The 24,188-nt window shown below is 42.5% G+C and overlaps 1 protein-coding gene across 2 annotated transcripts in view; it reads right to left on the bottom strand.

Moving 5' to 3' along the window:
- LOC134530119 (uncharacterized) overlaps positions 1–24,188 on the bottom strand; it is a 317,722-nt gene that overhangs the window by 22,121 nt on the left and 271,413 nt on the right. For both annotated transcript variants that reach the window (XM_063364725.1, XM_063364724.1), the window contains 2 exons: positions 3,053–3,380; positions 655–839 (listed from right to left, as the gene is read on the bottom strand). In XM_063364725.1, the coding sequence (XP_063220795.1) occupies positions 655–839; positions 3,053–3,380 (513 nt within the window). The remainder of the gene's footprint in view (positions 1–654; positions 840–3,052; positions 3,381–24,188) is intronic.

The following is a 24,188-nucleotide window of genomic DNA, read 5'->3' as shown; positions in this document are numbered from 1 at the left end:
TTAACATAATTTGTTCGTGTTAATCATAAACTATAAACAAAAAAAACATCTCATCGCAGGTAGCCTACCACTGCGATTTCTTTTAGCTCTTAAATAGAATAAATATATTTTTATGAGATGTTTTTAATAAAATATAAAATACCTATTAATAAATCCTGAAAATGGTTTAAAATTAATGCCGAAAATAATTATAACGTTTAACCACTTTAAATTATTATTTATCGTTACTGCGAAACAAGTTTGGCTCTTTTAAGCTGAACTGTAACTATCTTTCTGCAAAACCATTCCCTTTTAAGCTTTTAATACATACAATTCACATACCGATTGAAAGCCAACGTGAGATGATAACGTTTGATATTAAAATAACAAATTATATAAAAATTATAATAATTGAAATAAAATTAATTTTTTTTCTATAATAACTACAACAATATCACACAACAGCAACAATTTCCTTCAAACCCAGAAATTTTGATTTATTTGTTCCATTGGGTTCTCCTTATCTGTGCTGCACCAAAATTTTAAAAATTCAACTTTGCCAACCAAATAAGCCAAAAGTATGCACTGTATAAATGTATAGCTTCAAACATGTAGAAGTGTAACCGTGTTAAAGGTCGATGTGAAGTGCAGTTCCCAAGGAGCCGCGGCACGCACCTGCTGACGGCCGGCTCGTCGCGGGCTCCGCCGCTGTGCTGGCGCTGCCGCCGGCTGCGGGCGGGCACCACGCCGTCGTACTCCCGCTCGCGGCCGTAGATGCTGCCGCCGAACGGGTCCTCGCCCAGGTAGTACCTGTGCACCACTCGCGCGCCGCGGTCCATGGCGTCCGGCTGGTCCTCGTCCTGCGCACGGCACACTGCCCTCGGACTCTGCCCTCAGACACACTGCCCTCAGACACTCTGCCCTCAGACACTCTGCCCTCAGACACTGTCCTCGGACACACTGCCCTCAGACACTGCCCTCAGACACTCTGCCCTCAGACACTCTGCCCTCAGGCACACTGCCCTCAGACACTCTGCCCTCAGACACACTGCCCTCAGACACTCTGCCCTCAGACACTGCCCTCAGACACACACTTCTCTGACACTCTGCCCTCGGACACTGCCCTCAGACACACTGCCCTCAGACACACACTTCTCTGACACTCTGCCCTCGGACACACTGCCCTCGGACACTCTGCCCTCAGACACTGCCCTCAGACACACACTTCTCTGACACTCTGCCCTCGGACACACTGCCCTCGGACACACTGCCCTCAGACACACCGCCCTCAAACACACCGCCCTCGGACACACAGTAAAAAGTATTGCAAGCAGACTAGTAGCAATGAGCTTATGTTTGTGAGGTTTTAACCAGTAACGTTAAGTTTTTTTAATGATTTAAATATAAATCGGATAAATTTTCTAAAAGAAGTCTTGTGGCTACTACAAAATATTTTTGAATATTAAACCTACCAAATATTGTGTGGTAGCTGGACAACATAGGGCTTCAGTAGTGATGGTAAATTTGTATGGCTCCCAATAAACCACCTTATTGACACTACAAAATTATTTTACTGTCACTACAAAATCTTTAGTAAGATGTGTCATAAAATGTGTTATGATAAACACAGAACTTTTTTTCAATGTAAATAAATAAATAAATATAAATTTAACAAAAACAATGACTTTTACTAAAAGCAGGAGGAGTTGAGATAGTATTCATAGAGAAAAAAAAAAAAGAAATTTTCTCTGGAGCGGCCACATCCGTGTTGTCAACTGTGGTTCCGTTTAGCGCTCTAAACAGGAGCCTGACGCAAACAAATGACAGCTGTAAAAAAAGATATTGATAACACGTGTAAAGCACAACGAGAAGCCTAAGATGTACAAGTTCTGTCCCTGCCCGAACACGCCCGAATATTCACCTTCGGCCAACCTCGGGATTTGTTTTATTTTTGCGCAGGAAAAATAAATTCAAATATTAAAAGTGGTCGGTTAGGTTAGCTACATTAGAAGACTTTAAAACACTATGGACGGTTAGTTAGGTTAGTATAGCTACATTAAAATAAACAGATAAATATAAATATATAGGTATAAATAAACCCGAGGTTGGGCGAAGGTGAATATTCGGCCGTGTTCGGGCAGGGACAGAACTTGATGTACATCCTAGGCTTCCCAAGCACAACCCGTGAAACTCTCACGCACTGGTCTGAAACTGTAAGTAACGAGAAGTAAACAAACTCTTGCGTCGCTGCGGAAGCACCTCCCCCCCCCCCCCCCCCTGGGGAAGGAGTTGGCACAGGAGGAATGTATCCCCTCCCTCCACGAGTAAGATTCAGAATGTCGTGTTAACGCCACATCAAAACAGTGCAAACGAAAATATATTGTAGCGATTTTATTCTAAAGTATTAAGATGTTAAATGAGTAGAGGCTGGAAAAATTCGCGCTTTCGATGACCTCTAGCATAGACTACACACAAACCTCCACATACTCAGGCAAATGCCACTTGCTCATTTGGCTATTGACTCGTGACACTTGTCAACTGGGACGCATTGCGGTTCGATACTTTTTTTGGTTGAAGGTTTTCCCATTGGCTAAACGCCCTTCAGATAAAACTGTCAAGCCGATCACAGAAAGCAATATGAATGTACAGTTGTTTTGGATTCTAGCATATCGTGAAATGAATCCCGCGAATTTTTCCGGTCTCTAGTCATGGGCCCACCCAACAGATATCGTTAGAGACAGGAAAAATTCGCGGATTCATTTCACGATATGCTAGAATCCAAACAACTGTACATTTATATTGCTTCTTTGATTGGCTTCACAGTTTATCTGAAGGACTTTTAGCCAATTGAAAACCTTCAACCAAAAAAAGTATGGAATCGCAAGCGTCCCAGTTGACAAGTGTCACGAGTCAATAGCCAATGAGCAAGTGGCATTTGCCCGAGTATGTAGAGGGTTGTGGAGTCTATCCCAGAGGTCATCGAAAGCGCGAATTTTTCCAGTCTCCAGATGTGGTCACATGTGGCGCGAGACATGGTTTGAGTGCCCGCTGCGGCGGTGCGCCGGCGACCTACCTGGAGCGCGGCGCGGCCCGCAGACGTCCTCTCGCGGCCGGGCTGCGGCGGCGACTGGCGAGGCGCGGCGCTCGGCAGGTTCGAGTCCACCACGTGGTACTGCTGGTAGGTGGACGACTGCTGCGGGCGGGGGGGAGAGCGGCTCTTCCTGGCGCGCGCCGCCTTGCGCTCGGCGCTGGTCGACCGCAGGCGCGTCACCAGCCGCCGGAACGAGTCGCCGAGGAACGAGCCCTTGGAGCCGCTGGCCTTGGGGGCGGCGCCCCCGCCCCCGGCGCCGCCGCCGCCTCCGCTCCGGGGGCTGCTCGCCGGGGGGATGTCCGCCGCGAACCTGCCGCCCCCGACAACACGTGTCCTAGCTCACTCCTGGGCACAGCTTAACTAAAGCCCGCCGCACACGGTGCAATATTCCTTGCAATACTGTAAGCTAGGAGTCGTACTGGCTCTGCTACTAGTTTCTTCACTCGAATTCAAACTGGATGCTAGTAACTTGATGTAAGCTTTTGGACATACGCCATTGCTAACCATGCTGTAGAGACTTCTTTTGGACAAGATTCGTGATGGACTGATAAATGCAATTGAAATCTTCAGTATTAAGGATGGACTGAATTTCAAGCTGTAGTGCCGAAATTTCATTGTTAAAATGTGATTTTTGACAGTGATCCGCGGCAATTCTTTCACTCCGTTAGTTTTTGGCTGGCTATCCGGGTTATTTGTTGATTAGCAATGACGTATGTCCAAAATCTTACATCAAGTCATGCACTCTCATTGCACAAATCTTTTTAAGATAATATGGATACTAGTAGCTGTGCGAGCTGGGCTACTGGTTTTGCGTAATAGACAGCGTCCTATTTTCGTTGCTTGGTGTGTTACAATATTTAAGGAGTGGCCAATCAGAACTCACGGAAACAGCACGAGGGGTTGTTTGCACTTCTAAGCGCGCATGCCGTGATAAACATGGACGGAAAGAAGTGAAATAGTGACCAACTCCTGGTTTTAATAAATGCATACAAAGAAGAGCCTTGTTTGTATGCAGTAAAAAATGTGAATTATCGTAATAAAAATTTGTTGTGGAAAATATTCTCTTAACAAAACTAGCAAGGCAGCTAGAATCGTGTGCAGCAGAAACATGTAGCGCACCTAGTGTTTCAGCTTGTAGCCTACACGGTACAGAAACCAGTAAGCATTCTAGTAAGCAAACTAGTAAAAAATATTGTACCGTGTGCGGTGGGCTTAACTGTGGTCTATATCTATGATAGGGGAGTTAGAATCGCTGCCATGGCTGGCCAATCCCCGGACAAAGCACACCAAAAATGTGCTACCCTTTCTACATGGCTGAAACCCAGCATGATTAGGCCTGGGACGCACCTAGAGTCTTCGCACACCCAGACCTCTACCAAACAAACACACACTTATTTTCAGTTAGGCTAGGAGGAAAAAAAAATGCAATGCTCCATCATCCCTACATCTCTCGCTGTCCCTAAAGCTGCCACGGTAAACACGACACACGACAAATCCGATTAAGCGTCGCACATCGTTCTAGCACGACAGAGTTACAATACCACGACAAAATTAACACGCCGAATTCTAATATGGATTTCGGCAAATCATTCCAAGCCAAGTGCGCACACAAAATCAGTATAAAATGCGCCAAAAACAGTGTAGGCCCTACAGGAATCTTTTATTTCCTGTTGAGAGCTGAAGTGCGGAACAATATAACAATTAGTCATCTATTGCATAAAGAGAGGTTAAGTTCATTTCAGATAGGTCTACAAGGAAGCAAGCTACAGATATGAGTAGGTGTATTTGGTATGTATGGGGGCACCGGTGGGTGGTGGGGGATCCGGGGATCCGCAGCGGCCATCTTGGATTACGTCACTTCCGGCGGCCATCTTGGATTACGTCACTTCCGGCGGCCATCTTGGATTACGTCACTTCCGGCGGCCATCTTGGGTTACGTCACTTCCGGCGGCCATCTTGAATTTGACTTTTACCTTTGACCCCGACGACCATTTTGTTTTCTAGAACATCCCGACATTTCGAGTTTCATCCGCCATCTTGAAAATCCTTATTTATTATCCGATTTTAATTAAAAAAATAAAAATTAATAATTTAATTTTAATTAAATGTTACAATTATCTAGCACCACACTCCTATACATTACGTTTACATCATCGAGCGCCCCACTCTTCTACATTACGATTACATCATCGAACACCCCACTCATCCCTGTCGCAATTTTTCGTAACACCACCATCTTTTTAAATAAATTTATTATAAAAACAATAATCTAAACCATTATCGTCTGCTGGAGGCAGCCATCCTGGATTCCGCCATATTGATTTCATCCGATGATGTCATCACCATCCTAAAGCACCTTAGTGTATGTAAGGCCGACTTTCTATCCCGTACCAATGTTGTTATGATCCTTATAGACCATAAAATCCTCAGTCATTTTGTTGTTGTGACAACCATTTATTCTTAAAGGCATAATCATTTACAGGTTTTAACTTACATATATGTTATTATTTCATTGCTGCGGATGCGATAGTTAAAGTAATTATAATTTAAAAAAAATATAAATTTATTACTCCATCTTAGCGGACCAGAAATTTTTCAGAGTCCGTGTTTGCGTACTCGTGTTTAAAAAGCTGCATGGGAGCAGATATTTAGGTGTTTATGTATAATTACATGACCATTTTACGATATCAAATTAAGTATAAGTACCTTGAGGAATAAAGGTTCTATATTTAAAATAATAAGCAGTATGTAGGTATTATCATATTTATTTAAATAACCTCGAACGCTACAAAAACAAATTCTGGATTAAAGAAAAATACATACACATCAAACGAATCTATACAACTAAAAATGAAACCATATAGCAAAAATGTAAACTATACAACGAAATTGGAAACTATAAAACAAAAAATGGAAACTATAAAACAAAAAATGGAAACTATAAAACAAAAAAAACGGAAAATATACAACAGAAATGGAAACAATACAACAAAAATTGAGACTATACAAAAGATTGAAACTATACAACAAAAAAAACTGAAACTATACAACAAATTGAAACAGCAACACCCAAACTATTTGCAGAAAAAAATTATTCGTCGTCTCCTATATAGCCGTGGGGGATTGTGCGGATACCATCCTCGCAGATACGTCGCTTATCATCCTCCCACGTGATGGCCAGCTTATTACTATACTCACTATACAGCACATGCTGCCTCGACCGTATGGCTCTAACGCCTGCCCTCCTTGTGCGGTGGTCTTGCAGGGCATCCAGGTAGTCACCGAATGTGATGCGGTCATGGGCGTAGCCAGATTTCAGTTTTGGGGGGGGTTTACAAAATAAAATGACAAAACAATGCAACATTAATATACACGTGAATAGAAAGTGCATACTGCATACACAATTACACTTATAGAATTATTCTTCTGTTTTTCATTTTGAATATGTCCACTACTTCATCCGCATCTATTTCTGCCCCATAGTGTATATTCATAAGAGCCAAACCGTTCAGTCTGTTTTCACTGGTTGTGTTGCGTAAGTAGTTTTTCAGTCTCCTTAGGCTTGAAAACGTCCTTTCTGGGGTAGCAGTGGAAACAGGTATGGTAGCCAAAATTTGTAGCAATGTGTAAACATTTGGATATAGTTTTTGATCGCACTTATCTAGGCATTCCAAAGCAGATTTTGGAGTAGGGGAGGTGTTTGTCATCACTGCTTTCCACACATCTAGTTCTGCTTTGACTACAGATGTACTTCTTTCGGGAAGCACTGAAGAGTACATACAAACTGCCTCTTCAATTTCAGAACTGGCTGCGAAATTTGATGGCAAGATACCAGAAAGTGCAGTCACTACTTTACGGTGCTTCGTAAACCTTTCGTTCAATTGTTGAATGGTATGGTCAAGGAATGGGATGAAGAAATTTATTTTGTAATGCGAGCATGTATCAGACGCAGGAATGTTTGAGCGGTTCAACTGCCTTCCGACTATGCGTGGCATCTGCAGTATACCGCCATTTTCTTCGAGCAAAACCTTTGCTTCTTCAAAAATATGAGGATACTCGTCATCAACTTTATTCCTCAGAAGTTGCAAGGTATTAATAACATCATCCACATGGCTGAATGCTGTAATCAGGTCGGTGTTAGCTGTTTGCAGCTGTTTGGATAACGACAATGTATAGCTCATGACTTTCTCAAGAATCACTAAGGACATCACAAAATTCGAAGATCGAAGTGTGTTAAGCATTTGGACGGCTTGTTGTGATGTTTCCTTATTATGGCTAGATTGGAGTTCTTCGAGAGCATTGACAATCGCTGGATAAATTTCTTTGAATCTCATGACAGCTTCATGCTTGTTGACCCACCGTGTTTCGCACATTACAAGCAGGCTTTTTTGGTGATCGGCGGGTAACAACTCTCGAATTTTGTCTTTCAAAACAGCAGTGCGTTGAGCGGAATGTCTGAAATACGAACCGACAGACTGTACAATCCCAACACAATTTCGGATATCTGCTTGTGAACATGAGTCAGCAATTGCAAGGTTGAGAGAGTGTGCACTACAGTGTACATAAAGAGCAAGAGCACATTCTCGACGAACATAAGCTTGGGCCCCGTGCAAATACCCACTCATAGCTGCAGCCCCATCGTAACCTTGACCAACCACATGAGAACACTCAAGCCCATGCTTTTTCAGAGCTGTAATAATTAGATTTGCTAGGCCGGATCCTGTGACATCAACAGTAGGAATGTACTCGAGAAACATCTCCTTAACTTTATGATGTTCAACATCCTTCAAATCAACATATCGCAAACACAGCGAGACTTGCTCCACACGCGAGATGTCAGTAGTTTCGTCAGCGAGAATAGCAAATAATCGGGCTTTCTTTACTTCTTCGATTATCTTATGTTGAATTATTTCACCACAAATGTCTATTATTTCATTTTGGATCTGAGGGCTTGTGTAAAGAGCATTCTTCTGAGAAGTGGCCAAATGCTCAGAAAGATCTTTATCCCCAGACTCAGCTCCGTACCGCAACAGTGCCCGAAAATTACCATCATTCTGCAGTGGTTGATCAGGCTCTGGTACAATCCGCCCAGAATCTATTTTACCTCTTAATGGGATGCCTTGTTTACCGCAAAAAATTATTCCTTTTACGATAGGGATTAATTTCTTTCGGTTTTCTTCTTGCTGCCTCTTTCTCTCAGAAGACAACTGCTCACTGACTGAAAAAGCCTGCAAAGATGTTACTTTAAGAAAGTTTTCTGCAAGTTCCAAATTTCTCTTGTGATATCCTGTTTTTGCATGAGTTTCAAATATTTCTAATGCATTTTTCCACTTGCAGAATGGCTCGGTTACAAGCTGGCCAATTCGCTGATGGCTGCCTTTACCTTCAAGTGAACGTCCCATTACAACACAAATTCTGCAGAATGCTCCACTTTTATATTCAGAATATGACAACCAGGGGAATCTCTCTATCCATTTAAGTTGAAAGCGCAAATTTCGTTTTGTGGAAATGGGAAACTTATAATCTTTGGGTGGGGTCCAAGGGACTTTTAAAATTTGGACTTTTATATATTCATTCACCATTTCATCTTGATTCGAATAAAAACCAACGTCCAGTTTAGCTACAGGATGAGATGATGATGAAACAGGCAAGCTGGTCGGTTCCTGAATAAACGTAGGCTGGTTGGTCGTACCCATTAAACAGGCTGCAGGCACCACTGACTCGAATTCGTCGTTAGATACTGTAACTGAGGTCACAGGTGCCACTGACTCGACTTTGTCGTTCGATTCTGTAAATGAGGTCGAAGGCTCACTTGCCACCACAGTCTCATTACCAGCAGCGCGCAAGCTTGTTGTAGTTTCAGTAGCCAAATGTGTTTCCTTACTGGAAACCGCTTGACCACACCACTTTTTCCAGTAGTCCATACCCTTAAACTTATCGCCTTTTCTTTTTTTTCCCTCCATTTCTCGACAACATGAAACTCGTACCTAGAAAGAAAAATAAAAATTACAACTAAATAATAAGAGTTAATATTAAAATTAATGTAACTGAAATTATTCATTAAGTACATTACAGCAACAGTGCTATGTGCTAACCGCGCGAGTCGTCTGAATTGAATTATTATATCACTGAATTATCATTATTTTGTATAATACAAAGGAGTAAGTTGTAAATTACATTTTTTTCGATAAATGTAACATTTATTCGCACTCGTTAATTTTAAGGTTTTTTTATTTTTGTAATAAACAATGTAAACCACGACAATGGAAACACTCGGCTCAAACGGAATGGGACACTTTTTCGTTCGTGCAGCCAGCGTTCATCGAGGTATAAGACATTATCACGTCAGAAATAACATTAAAGAACATTGCATTTGCTATGTATACTATTAATTAACATTCAATATGGAAAAAAAAAGAAACTTTTTTTACGACATCATTACAAATCTTTCTAGAATTTTCTCTACTATAATATGCATGTATAATACGGCCAAATATAGCTTACAAATATTTACGTCACCGAATCATGAAATTTCTTGCATTAATTTGTGCAGCCAAATTTCACTTAACCCGCACTGTTTTACTGTATTTTGGCATAACAAACCACTTTTCACATATTATTTGTTCAAAATTAAGCTTCCCCTAATGCGGGAGACGCTAAAAGTTTCAAAGGAACAAATCAAAACTTTTTGATGTTTTAAAGTCTCAGCATGCCATGGGCCGCGGCACTATTAAGCTGGAATCACAATGCCACGACGGGTCCGACACGACAGGCCCGACAAACCGTCGTACAGCATTGCAGCACGACAGATTTAATAGCCTAGGGTCACAATGCCACGACAATATTCAACCCGACGATTTCTGATTTGGCTGTCGGCAAATCGTTCCAAACAAATTATTTTCATAAAATAAAGTATATCTGACGTTTAAAAAAATAATTGAAAGAGAAACAGATGATGCTATTACAGCCCATGCTTTTTTCTCGCTATTTGTTAGGATAATTATGGCAGTTTTTCAACCTAATGCCTTACAAAATAGATTCAGCCTTAACTTTATTAATATTTAGTTATTCGCTAAACTCATTCATTATTAAATTCAAACTTCACCAATCTACAATAACAACTTTAACCATAAACACGATTAAATTTGTACAAACAGATGAAGGCAAGATATAAAACTCACTCGCATGTTAAACAAAATTACGAAGTAGGTAAATATTTTTGAAATTTAGTTCCGTACTGTTTCCTTTCCGTTGCCGTTTTGTTTTCTGTCGGGCCGTACGACACGACGGAATTAGAAATAAAATCTATTCGTTGCGGGCCGTCGGGGTGCGTTTTCTGACGGAGTGACGTCACGGTGACATTGCATTTCATTGGCTATTGAGCTTGTCGGACCTGTCGTGTCGGAGCCGTCGTGGTATTGTGATTCCAGCTTTATTCAAACATTTGAAATGCCGCCCGCCGCGACGAGGACCAGTCACATGCAGCGAGCCCGAAACTCCAAACAAAGCCGTTACTGATTCATAGTTTTACAAAACACAAGGTTATAAAAAACGTAATTTTACTCTTATATAATTAATATTAAAATAGAATTAGCAAAGTTTTCTAAGCGAAATCAGCAAACAAAAAAAAAATAAAAATTTGATGTAAACAAAACAACTTTCTAATCCACGATGGCTTCTCGGCGACTGGAACTGTTCACCGAATGAAGTTTCGAATTTCTCTAAAGGTGTATATGTATATTACGATAATATACCCTTACAGCCTTAACATAAGTTGAGTAGTTTAGAAGATCTAGGCGTACAGAGTTGCAAACTAACAGCTATAGAGACAACCAGACAAAAGCGGGAAGCGAATTAATTTTATAGTAAGTAAAGAAGATTACAATTTACTTACTCCTGTAATATGGCCAGTGGCCACTTAAGTTACTCGAAGTGAAATCACAGCCAGAGCAATGATCACACAAATAACTATGTCCAATTGTCCACACTTCACAGTACACGGTACACAGATTCAGTGATCGGTGGCAAGGGATCGGTGGAGACTGGCGATAGCCGAGCTGATTGCACGCAACGGATGCATGCGCGGCGCGGGTTACAACACGAAATCAAGTCTAAGGTTACCAAACGAATACGATGATGCGGGCAGTGTCATTGGATAATCGGCGGCGTGCGGCGGCAGCGCGGCATGTTCAAAACATTGTTGTAATAGTGAGCAATTACCGTGGAACAAGTGTTAATATTTCAGTATATATTAATGAGATATTTTGAATATTTCGGGGGGGGTTTGAACCCCTAAAACCCTCCCCCTGGCTACGCCCCTGGATGCGGTTTTTGACCACACAACGCTGGATGCCCTTGGCCTTTTTCTCGACCTTGCCACCGCACTTGTAGGCATAGAGTTTGGCCCGTAGACTGACAAACTCGCTCATTACTTCTCCTCCACACTCGTCCTTGAATTTGCCAACAACCTTTTTGTTGACTGGGGAGAAGCAAGGGTGGTCGGAAGGGTAGCAGCTTGTGTCGAACTTCGCCATTAATGTGAAGTCGGCTTTGAGGTCATGGTAGAAGTCCTGTGTATGGATCTCGTAGACAAAACTGTCGGTGTCCATGTATGCTAGATGAATATTATCATTGTATCGGGGTTTCATAGTATTGTAGTGGAAGTCGTACATGAGTGTTTTGGAAAGGTCGAGTACTGCTAGTCCGGCATAGATCGGTTTGTCAAAAATGATGGTCTCATGGTTCAGGTGGACAAGCGTTAAATTCGGTTCATACATCGTGCGGTCCTTGAAGGATGGGCGACACACCAGTTTCTTAAATCTCTTCTCGGAGCACACCAGCTCCATTTTGAGCCTCCGCCTCTTGTTCTCCATAAGTTTCCCGAACGTGGAGTTCACAGCCAACTTAAAGAACTCCTTCTCGAACTCGTTGGCTGCTGCTTTGCGTTTGTTGGTGTTGAGCTGAATATACGGCTCCAACCATGCCGACTGCTCAAACTGAAGGACTCTGTGTATCTTAGTAACCATCAACCCGTGTGATACTGCTTGCTGGAGGTTTCTGTAGTGTACAATGTAATGTTCCTTATTTTCCAGCGTTGTCATGAGTTTCGATTGCTTTGAGCCAGGCGGACATTGATTCACAGGAAGAAACGGCAGGTCTTTGTGACTTTCATAGAGCTCGGGAGGGTACTCCACATCACACTCGATAATGTACCCGATAGGAGAATCATCCGGTACAGACATAACATCAATGGATGTGTCTGACCATTTGAAATGACGAATGGGGAGCGGCAGAGACATTGCCCAACCATACAAATTATTGGCATCAATGTACTCCAGATAGGTGGATGGCTTGGATGCATCATATGTCTCAGGCACGTAGGTGTTATTAGCCACACAATGCCTCTTGATGCTTTGCGCTACACCACCGCGAATACCTGCTTCCACAAACATGTACATGTCATAATCTGTCAGAAGCTCGAGTTTTACATCTGTGGTACGAAGCATCGCGTCGAAAGCGAATCCTGGACAAGAAATGTAGTGCGAGGGGTCTAGACTGTACGTGTCCAAGCAAAGACTGCGAAAATTCTCGAACACATCCGTCAGGATCAGGACATCTGTCTTTAGGTACAAGTCAGCGTACTCCCCCAAAGTAGCACACTGAAACTTGTCCCAGACTTTCCCTGCATGAGCATACTCCATCTCTGAAATCCCTGAATCAGTCAGACTATTGTAGAAATCATCGATAGGTGGAAGACAAGTATCGTCTAGTCGAACAAAAGAATCTACAAAATCGTATGGGAATACTCCTTTGCGGGTAACCAATTCCAGCTCATCAGGAGCGAAAAACTCAGCAGTACTGACAAACTTGTCTGCAGGCAAGAACTCAGCGAGCGAAGCGAGACCACGACTCATGAAGCGGAACGTATCTACAAACTGAATGCTGAACTTATCATGTAACTTCTTAGAAAAAGTTATCAGCTTCTCCTCTGAATTCGGAATTATGAAAATTTCTTTAGTGTCGTACCCTAACTTCCTGATAATGAAGTTCTGGTCGTAGGCCAGGTTGTGGAAGAACACAATCAACTTTTTTGGTCTGCGCCTGAGAAGGTTGCAGTCATTACATGCAGGCCCAATAAATTCGCCGGTGAAGTGATTATGATCACGGACTTTCTTTGAATTTCCCCCGAACTTTCCTCCACAGTAGCAACAACATCTTGCTTGCAGAAAAGCGGTGTTTTGAGCATGCGTGAGCGGAGTCATTGGAACAGATGTGGAAAAGATTTTCTGGACATCATGTCCAATTTCCACAATGCGAGAAATGAACTTATCCTCTGCGTCACAACCACGATACACTTCAGGCTGTGAAGGAAGTGAAGAAGTGAGGTGTGCAGGGATGATGGTGTTATCCACTTTCATGTAAATGCAGTAGCTATATGCCTTATGCTTTTGATACTGCAGCGTGTATGGCTCATCAGGATTCGGGTGACATGTATGGATTTTCTCTAGAATAGCCTCAAAGTCGCAATATACCACGATAGGCATCTTATCAGCATGATGGAAGTTTTTGAACTTCAGAACAGGAGGCTGACCATTTTCATCAACTTGAGGCATTTCCATCCTAACAGCAGCATGCTGTTTGCAGAGCTCACTGTGTTTTTCCAAACACCGAAGACCCGTGAGTCCTGTAACCCTATCCCGATCATCGTAATGCTTAAAGCATCTTTTGCAAACATGAATAGCCTCAGTGTGTGTAGTGAGTTGGGAGCGAACCAGGGCAGAAAAATTTTTAATGAATGTGAAATGGGACGAATTGTCATTGACCAAGAGCAGCAGATCGAAATGATGTTCTTTCTCTTCAGGAGCGACTCGTGCAGGAACAACATTCAGGTTCTCGTCGATACTGTAAATGTTGATGGAGACTCCGGGGTTCTGTTTTTCAAACAGCGGTATTTGCTTGATTGGAGTAGGGAAGTCAATGTTGCTGAAGTTGAACTTCCCCTCCAGGTCACGGTAGCGCTGGTTGACACGTTCAGGATTCCATCCTTCCACGTACTTAACAAGAATTGACCACTTGAAGCACATGTGATCTTCGAGGTTTTGCGGATTTATCACTGCGAATTTGTCTTTGATGGAAGTAGGTAATTCTATGTAGGAACTGGCACGGAGTGGATCAAGCTTGTTTATTCGGAGTTGAAGTCGCTTAACGGCCGACAAAGTCCATCCGGACCCCTTTCCCATGTAGTCTTCCTCCTCCTTGCAGATCTTGGAGATGGACTCGGTAACTGCCTCATCCACCTCGTGAACTGCGTAGAGGGGTACATTAATGGTTTTGAAGGCCCTCTTGTCTTCACAGGCATCTACTGGTTTTTCGTAGTCGCACTCAAGAACGACATTAAACTTCAGCGGTCCATTCTCTTCAATCTCCTCCTCAAGTTGGCTTATTATTTTTGCCTTGATGGAGTCCAGGTACGTACAAATGTCCTTGGCAGAACTTGACGTATTTACAGCAACGTAAGTCTTCAAGTTGCCCTTGAATCCCACTTCGGCGGTGATGAAGCCATGGGTATTGGCCAAACCCGCGCCGGTCACCACCTTTGTTCGGCTGGTCGATGGTTTAGGCAGTACTGCTGGCTTAACTGCTGCCATCCTCTGCTTCTTTGTTGGAGGCGGAGCAGGCCCCTTGCACACCTTAATGTGGTTGCGAAGAGTGTCAGCCCTGACGAACTCCTTAGCGCAGTTCGTGCAGGAATGCACTATGCGGTTAGGGTTGAGGCCACAAGCCGACTTCTCATGTAGTCTGGCGACATCAGCACGGGCGAAGGCCTTATAGCAGAAACTGCACCGCACGCCTGATGTCGTGGTGACAGCACCAGTGCATGATACAAGGTGCTGCTGCATCTTGTCGCTGCGTGCGACCATCTTCCCACATAGGTGGCACTGCTGGAAGTCACGAAGCTGATTCTCAGCACACTGTCGCTCGTGCCGGTAGCGGTTGTTGCCTGCCGTGAAGGTAGCAGGACAGAAACAGCATTTCTGCATGGTAGACGACATCTCGACAATCGGTAGACTGGTCTCGACGTACGGAACACGCGAAGGAAGCTCGACGTACGGAGAACTGTAACAAAATAATTAAGAATACAATCTTGCTAGATGTTAACACGAAAACAAACATAACCTCAAAAACTCTAGCCCTCAAGCTTACTAACCTAAACTGATAGTGATGTTACTAAATAAAAAAAGTTTCAAACATAACCTCAAAACTCTAGCCGTCAAGCTTACTAACCTAAACTGATAGCAATGTAACTAAATAAAAAAAGTTGCAAACATACCCTCAAAACTCTAGTCCTCAAGCTTACTAGCCTAAACTGTTAGCAATTTTACTAAATAAAAAAGTTACAAACATAACCTCAAAGCTACTCCTTCATGTACAATCCTAAAAAATGGTAGAATATTTAAAGTACTGATTAAAGTTAAAGCTGAAAAATTATTCAATGTTAACTAAACATATTCAAAACTAGTCTAATGCACAACCTAACAATGCTAGAATATTTAAAGTGCTGTTAAAAGTTTAAGCTAAACAATTCCTGGTTACCCACACATAAGTTTAAGTCCAAGTCCTGCTGACATACACTAAAGTTCAAGTACAGAGAAGTAGTTAGCTGAAAAATATTACTGATAGCTTATACAAAAGTTCAAGTACAGAGAAGTAGTTAGCTGAAAAATATTCCTGCTAGCTTATACAAAAGTTTAAGTACAGAGAAACAGTTAGTCGAAAATCCAAAGCTGAAAAAAATATTCCTGCTAGCATACATAAAAGTTAAAGTATACAGAAAAAATTAGCTAATAACCTAAAAGAAGTTTAAGCTGATAACCTACAAAAAAGTTTAAGCTGAGAAACATATCGAAACATGTAGCATACCTCAGAAAATGGTGCAGTGGAGCTGTAGAAGGCGATGTAGCGTTGGCGGTAGGAATCGTGGTAGCAGCGAAACTCACACACGAACTAACTCACTCAAACTCCAAACTCACAATGAAGCTCCGACCCTCTAATCCTGTCCTTTTATAGTCGCGGACCTCCCAATACAGCCAATAGGAACAGAGTATTTTTACCGAACCTACCAATAGGAATGTAGTATGTGGAGGGGAAGTACCTTTGTCTTCGGAAAAACCCAGCATGACTCATGCGCAGGTCGTAGCAGGTCTATGAGAGGTGTGGAGCAGATACCCTACCACTGGTGAGTCGGGTAAAACCACTAATGACCTAGGTGATAAGGCGGCGAGGCACTGCATGCATCGTGACTCATCACTCAGGAATGTCGTCTCGCAGTGCTGAGGGGGGCCCGAACAATATACGTGACCGTGCATGTCGTAGCAGGTCCATTAGTCCGCGACTTTGTGGCGCCATGAGGTGCTCAGGAATGTCTGAGCCTGCCACAAACAGCTCGTCAACAGTCCAAGCACTCGAGCTGCAGTCATGACGCACATGCTACAAAAGGTCTGCGACTTTGTGGCGCCAGCTGACACTCGAGCAGCTAAATACTCATTATAGATATGTAAGGAAATAAATAAATCAGGTAAGTTTAATACATTTATTAAAAGTAAGAACACATTACAAAACTAAAACATTAAAAATTTATTCTACATTTATTATCTCCGACATACTTTTTAAAATCTTTTGCATTTCATTGCGTACAATCCGTTGAACATCCGCAGTATGCAGGGCTGCTGGTTCGAGACCGAAGAAAGTACTTGTAGTTTTCAAATTGTTTTTAGCAGGCTTGCGAGGATTTTTTTCTTTCTGGTACACTTTTCGCACGTTGGAAATTTGTTCTTTCGTGGTTTGAATACCAATTTCACTCGTAGTAATACAGTTTGTTGCAGGATTGTAGAATTGTATAGTAGCACATTCAGGTGAATGAAGAGGTAGTCTTTCTTGATTCTTGGCGAACTCAATTACTTGATCGATAGAACTCGGTAGTACAGTTTTTTCCCTCATGTAAAACACGGGGCACTGTCCGTAAATTTGACAGCTAACAATATTTTGACAATGTTCGTATGAATTCAAGTCATCGGAAACTATAGTATGAAATAGTCCGTCACATGTCTCTGTATAGCTTTTTAAGTCCCCGCCATTCCAGTAAGAGTAGCTTACCTGGGATAAAGCTTGTTTCACACTGACATACGGATTAGCAGGATGAAACGTCTGCATTCTGAGGCTTCCAAACTCGTACTGACCGGCTTTTTACATATACTACCGATCGGCTTTTACATATAACCGGTTAAAACCTGTCTGTATGACTCATCGCTTAAAAATATATGCAAACAGTCGGCGAATGCATTCACAGAAACAAGTTCTACAGAAATTAATTGTGATTGTAACTGTCATCACCACTATCATGGTTTCTGTGAATGCATTCGCCGACTGTTTGCATATATTTTTAAGCGATGAGTCATACAGACAGGTTTTAACCGGTTATATGTAAAAGCCGATCGGTAGTATATGTAAAAAGCCGGTCAGTACGAGTTTGGAAGCCTCAGAATGCAGACGTTTCATCCTGCTAATCCGTATGTCAGTGTGAAACAAGCTTTATCCCAGGTAAGCTACTCTTACTGGAATGGCGGGGACTTAAAAAGCTATACGGAGACATGTGACGGACTATTTCATACTATAGTTTCCGATGACTTGAATTCATACGAACATTGTCAAAATATTGTTAGCTGTCAAATTTACGGACAGTGCCCCGTGTTTTACATGAGGGAAAAAACTGTACTACCGAGTTCTATCGATCAAGTAATTGAGTTCGCCAAGAATCAAGAAAGACTACCTCTTCATTCACCTGAATGTGCTACTATACAATTCTACAATCCTGCAACAAACTGTATTACTACGAGTGAAATTGGTATTCAAACCACGAAAGAACAAATTTCCAACGTGCGAAAAGTGTACCAGAAAGAAAAAAATCCTCGCAAGCCTGCTAAAAACAATTTGAAAACTACAAGTACTTTCTTCGGTCTCGAACCAGCAGCCCTGCATACTGCGGATGTTCAACGGATTGTACGCAATGAAATGCAAAAGATTTTAAAAAGTATGTCGGAGATAATAAATGTAGAATAAATTTTTAATGTTTTAGTTTTGTAATGTGTTCTTACTTTTAATAAATGTATTAAACTTACCTGATTTATTTATTTCCTTACATATCTATAATGAGTATTTAGCTGCTCGAGTGTCAGCTGGCGCCACAAAGTCGCAGACCTTTTGTAGCATGTGCGTCATGACTGCAGCTCGAGTGCTTGGACTGTTGACGAGCTGTTTGTGGCAGGCTCAGACATTCCTGAGCACCTCATGGCGCCACAAAGTCGCGGACTAATGGACCTGCTACGACATGCACGGTCACGTATATTGTTCGGGCCCCCCTCAGCACTGCGAGACGACATTCCTGAGTGATGAGTCACGATGCATGCAGTGCCTCGCCGCCTTATCACCTAGGTCATTAGTGGTTTTACCCGACTCACCAGTGGTAGGGTATCTGCTCCACACCTCTCATAGACCTGCTACGACCTGCGCATGAGTCATGCTGGGTTTTTCCGAAGACAAAGGTACTTCCCCTCCACATACTACATTCCTATTGGTAGGTTCGGTAAAAATACTCTGTTCCTATTGGCTGTATTGGGAGGTCCGCGACTATAAAAGGACAGGATTAGAGGGTCGGAGCTTCATTGTGAGTTTGGAGTTTGAGTGAGTTAGTTCGTGTGTGAGTTTCGCTGCTACCACGATTCCTACCGCCAACGCTACATCGCCTTCTACAGCTCCACTGCACCATTTTCTGAGGTATGCTACATGTTTCGATATGTTTCTCAGCTTAAACTTTTTTGTAGGTTATCAGCTTAAACTTCTTTTAGGTTATTAGCTAATTTTTTCTGTATACTTTAACTTTTATGTATGCTAGCAGGAATATTTTTTTCAGCTTTGGATTTTCGACTAACTGTTTCTCTGTACTTAAACTTTTGTATAAGCTAGCAGGAATATTTTTCAGCTAACTACTTCTCTGTACTTGAACTTTTGTATAAGCTATCAGTAATATTTTTCAGCTAACTACTTCTCTGTACTTGAACTTTAGTGTATGTCAGCAGGACTTGGACTTAAACTTATGTGTGGGTAACCAGGAATTGTTTAGCTTAAACTTTTAACAGCACTTTAAATATTCTAGCATTGTTAGGTTGTGCATTAGACTAGTTTTGAATATGTTTAGTTAACATTGAATAATTTTTCAGCTTTAACTTTAATCAGTACTTTAAATATTCTACCATTTTTTAGGATTGTACATGAAGGAGTAGCTTTGAGGTTATGTTTGTAACTTTTTTATTTAGTAAAATTGCTAACAGTTTAGGCTAGTAAGCTTGAGGACTAGAGTTTTGAGGGTATGTTTGCAACTTTTTTTATTTAGTTACATTGCTATCAGTTTAGGTTAGTAAGCTTGACGGCTAGAGTTTTGAGGTTATGTTTGAAACTTTTTTTATTTAGTAACATCACTATCAGTTTAGGTTAGTAAGCTTGAGGGCTAGAGTTTTTGAGGTTATGTTTGTTTTCGTGTTAACATCTAGCAAGATTGTATTCTTAATTATTTTGTTACAGTTCTCCGTACGTCGAGCTTCCTTCGCGTGTTCCGTACGTCGAGACCAGTCTACCGATTGTCGAGATGTCGTCTACCATGCAGAAATGCTGTTTCTGTCCTGCTACCTTCACGGCAGGCAACAACCGCTACCGGCACGAGCGACAGTGTGCTGAGAATCAGCTTCGTGACTTCCAGCAGTGCCACCTATGTGGGAAGATGGTCGCACGCAGCGACAAGATGCAGCAGCACCTTGTATCATGCACTGGTGCTGTCACCACGACATCAGGCGTGCGGTGCAGTTTCTGCTATAAGGCCTTCGCCCGTGCTGATGTCGCCAGACTACATGAGAAGTCGGCTTGTGGCCTCAACCCTAACCGCATAGTGCATTCCTGCACGAACTGCGCTAAGGAGTTCGTCAGGGCTGACACTCTTCGCAACCACATTAAGGTGTGCAAGGGGCCTGCTCCGCCTCCAACAAAGAAGCAGAGGATGGCAGCAGTTAAGCCAGCAGTACTGCCTAAACCATCGACCAGCCGAACAAAGGTGGTGACCGGCGCGGGTTTGGCCAATACCCATGGCTTCATCACCGCCGAAGTGGGATTCAAGGGCAACTTGAAGACTTACGTTGCTGTAAATACGTCAAGTTCTGCCAAGGACATTTGTACGTACCTGGACTCCATCAAGGCAAAAATAATAAGCCAACTTGAGGAGGAGATTGAAGAGAATGGACCGCTGAAGTTTAATGTCGTTCTTGAGTGCGACTACGAAAAACCAGTAGATGCCTGTGAAGACAAGAGGGCCTTCAAAACCATTAATGTACCCCTCTACGCAGTTCACGAGGTGGATGAGGCAGTTACCGAGTCCATCTCCAAGATCTGCAAGGAGGAGGAAGACTACATGGGAAAGGGGTCCGGATGGACTTTGTCGGCCGTTAAGCGACTTCAACTCCGAATAAACAAGCTTGATCCACTCCGTGCCAGTTCCTACATAGAATTACCTACTTCCATCAAAGACAAATTCGCAGTGATAAATCCGCAAAACCTCGAAGATCACATGTGCTTCAAGTGGTCAATTCTTGTTAAGTACGTGGAAGGATGGAATCCTGAACGTGTCAACCAGCGCTACCGTGACCTGGAGGGGAAGTTCAACTTCAGCAACATTGACTTCCCTACTCCAATCAAGCAAATACCGCTGTTTGAAAAACAGAACCCCGGAGTCTCCATCAACATTTACAGTATCGACGAGAACCTGAATGTTGTTCCTGCACGAGTCGCTCCTGAAGAGAAAGAACATCATTTCGATCTGCTGCTCTTGGTCAATGACAATTCGTCCCATTTCACATTCATTAAAAATTTTTCTGCCCTGGTTCGCTCCCAACTCACTACACACACTGAGGCTATTCATGTTTGCAAAAGATGCTTTAAGCATTACGATGATCGGGATAGGGTTACAGGACTCACGGGTCTTCGGTGTTTGGAAAAACACAGTGAGCTCTGCAAACAGCATGCTGCTGTTAGGATGGAAATGCCTCAAGTTGATGAAAATGGTCAGCCTCCTGTTCTGAAGTTCAAAAACTTCCATCATGCTGATAAGATGCCTATCGTGGTATATTGCGACTTTGAGGCTATTCTAGAGAAAATCCATACATGTCACCCGAATCCTGATGAGCCATACACGCTGCAGTATCAAAAGCATAAGGCATATAGCTACTGCATTTACATGAAAGTGGATAACACCATCATCCCTGCACACCTCACTTCTTCACTTCCTTCACAGCCTGAAGTGTATCGTGGTTGTGACGCAGAGGATAAGTTCATTTCTCGCATTGTGGAAATTGGACATGATGTCCAGAAAATCTTTTCCACATCTGTTCCAATGACTCCGCTCACGCATGCTCAAAACACCGCTTTTCTGCAAGCAAGATGTTGTTGCTACTGTGGAGGAAAGTTCGGGGGAAATTCAAAGAAAGTCCGTGATCATAATCACTTCACCGGCGAATTTATTGGGCCTGCATGTAATGACTGCAACCTTCTCAGGCGCAGACCAAAAAAGTTGATTGTGTTCTTCCACAACCTGGCCTACGACCAGAACTTCATTATCAGGAAGTTAGGGTACGACACTAAAGAAATTTTCATAATTCCGAATTCAGAGGAGAAGCTGATAACTTTTTCTAAGAAGTTACATGATAAGTTCAGCATTCAGTTTGTAGATACGTTCCGCTTCATGAGTCGTGGTCTCGCTTCGCTCGCTGAGTTCTTGCCTGCAGACAAGTTTGTCAGTACTGCTGAGTTTTTCGCTCCTGATGAGCTGGAATTGGTTACCCGCAAAGGAGTATTCCCATACGATTTTGTAGATTCTTTTGTTCGACTAGACGATACTTGTCTTCCACCTATCGATGATTTCTACAATAGTCTGACTGATTCAGGGATTTCAGAGATGGAGTATGCTCATGCAGGGAAAGTCTGGGACAAGTTTCAGTGTGCTACTTTGGGGGAGTACGCTGACTTGTACCTAAAGACAGATGTCCTGATCCTGACGGATGTGTTCGAGAATTTTCGCAGTCTTTGCTTGGACACGTACAGTCTAGACCCCTCGCACTACATTTCTTGTCCAGGATTCGCTTTCGACGCGATGCTTCGTACCACAGATGTAAAACTCGAGCTTCTGACAGATTATGACATGTACATGTTTGTGGAAGCAGGTATTCGCGGTGGTGTAGCGCAAAGCATCAAGAGGCATTGTGTGGCTAATAACACCTACGTGCCTGAGACATATGATGCATCCAAGCCATCCACCTATCTGGAGTACATTGATGCCAATAATTTGTATGGTTGGGCAATGTCTCTGCCGCTCCCCATTCGTCATTTCAAATGGTCAGACACATCCATTGATGTTATGTCTGTACCGGATGATTCTCCTATCGGGTACATTATCGAGTGTGATGTGGAGTACCCTCCCGAGCTCTATGAAAGTCACAAAGACCTGCCGTTTCTTCCTGTGAATCAATGTCCGCCTGGCTCAAAGCAATCGAAACTCATGACAACGCTGGAAAATAAGGAACATTACATTGTACACTACAGAAACCTCCAGCAAGCAGTATCACACGGGTTGATGGTTACTAAGATACACAGAGTCCTTCAGTTTGAGCAGTCGGCATGGTTGGAGCCGTATATTCAGCTCAACACCAACAAACGCAAAGCAGCAGCCAACGAGTTCGAGAAGGAGTTCTTTAAGTTGGCTGTGAACTCCACGTTCGGGAAACTTATGGAGAACAAGAGGCGGAGGCTCAAAATGGAGCTGGTGTGCTCCGAGAAGAGATTTAAGAAACTGGTGTGTCGCCCATCCTTCAAGGACCGCACGATGTATGAACCGAATTTAACGCTTGTCCACCTGAACCATGAGACCATCATTTTTGACAAACCGATCTATGCCGGACTAGCAGTACTCGACCTTTCCAAAACACTCATGTACGACTTCCACTACAATACTATGAAACCCCGATACAATGATAATATTCATCTAGCATACATGGACACCGACAGTTTTGTCTACGAGATCCATACACAGGACTTCTACCATGACCTCAAAGCCGACTTCACATTAATGGCGAAGTTCGACACAAGCTGCTACCCTTCCGACCACCCTTGCTTCTCCCCAGTCAACAAAAAGGTTGTTGGCAAATTCAAGGACGAGTGTGGAGGAGAAGTAATGAGCGAGTTTGTCAGTCTACGGGCCAAACTCTATGCCTACAAGTGCGGTGGCAAGGTCGAGAAAAAGGCCAAGGGCATCCAGCGTTGTGTGGTCAAAAACCGCATCACATTCGGTGACTACCTGGATGCCCTGCAAGACCACCGCACAAGGAGGGCAGGCGTTAGAGCCATACGGTCGAGGCAGCATGTGCTGTATAGTGAGTATAGTAATAAGCTGGCCATCACGTGGGAGGATGATAAGCGACGTATCTGCGAGGATGGTATCCGCACAATCCCCCACGGCTATATAGGAGACGACGAATAATTTTTTTCTGCAAATAGTTTGGGTGTTGCTGTTTCAATTTGTTGTATAGTTTCAGTTTTTTTTGTTGTATAGTTTCAATCTTTTGTATAGTCTCAATTTTTGTTGTATTGTTTCCATTTCTGTTGTATATTTTCCGTTTTTTTTGTTTTATAGTTTCCATTTTTTGTTTTATAGTTTCCATTTTTTGTTTTATAGTTTCCATTTTCGTTGTATAGTTTACATTTTTGCTATATGGTTTCATTTTTAGTTGTATAGATTCGTTTGATGTGTATGTATTTTTCTTTAATCCAGAATTTGTTTTTGTAGCGTTCGAGGTTATTTAAATAAATATGATAATACCTACATACTGCTTATTATTTTAAATATAGAACCTTTATTCCTCAAGGTACTTATACTTAATTTGATATCGTAAAATGGTCATGTAATTATACATAAACACCTAAATATCTGCTCCCATGCAGCTTTTTAAACACGAGTACGCAAACACGG

The sequence above is a fragment of the Bacillus rossius genome, chromosome 3, assembly GCF_032445375.1.
Source record: "Bacillus rossius redtenbacheri isolate Brsri chromosome 3, Brsri_v3, whole genome shotgun sequence".
Classification (NCBI taxonomy): Eukaryota; Metazoa; Arthropoda; class Insecta; order Phasmatodea; family Bacillidae; genus Bacillus; species Bacillus rossius.
The sequence above is the reverse complement of the archived record's forward strand: the minus strand, read 5'-3'. Positions and strand labels throughout refer to the sequence as shown.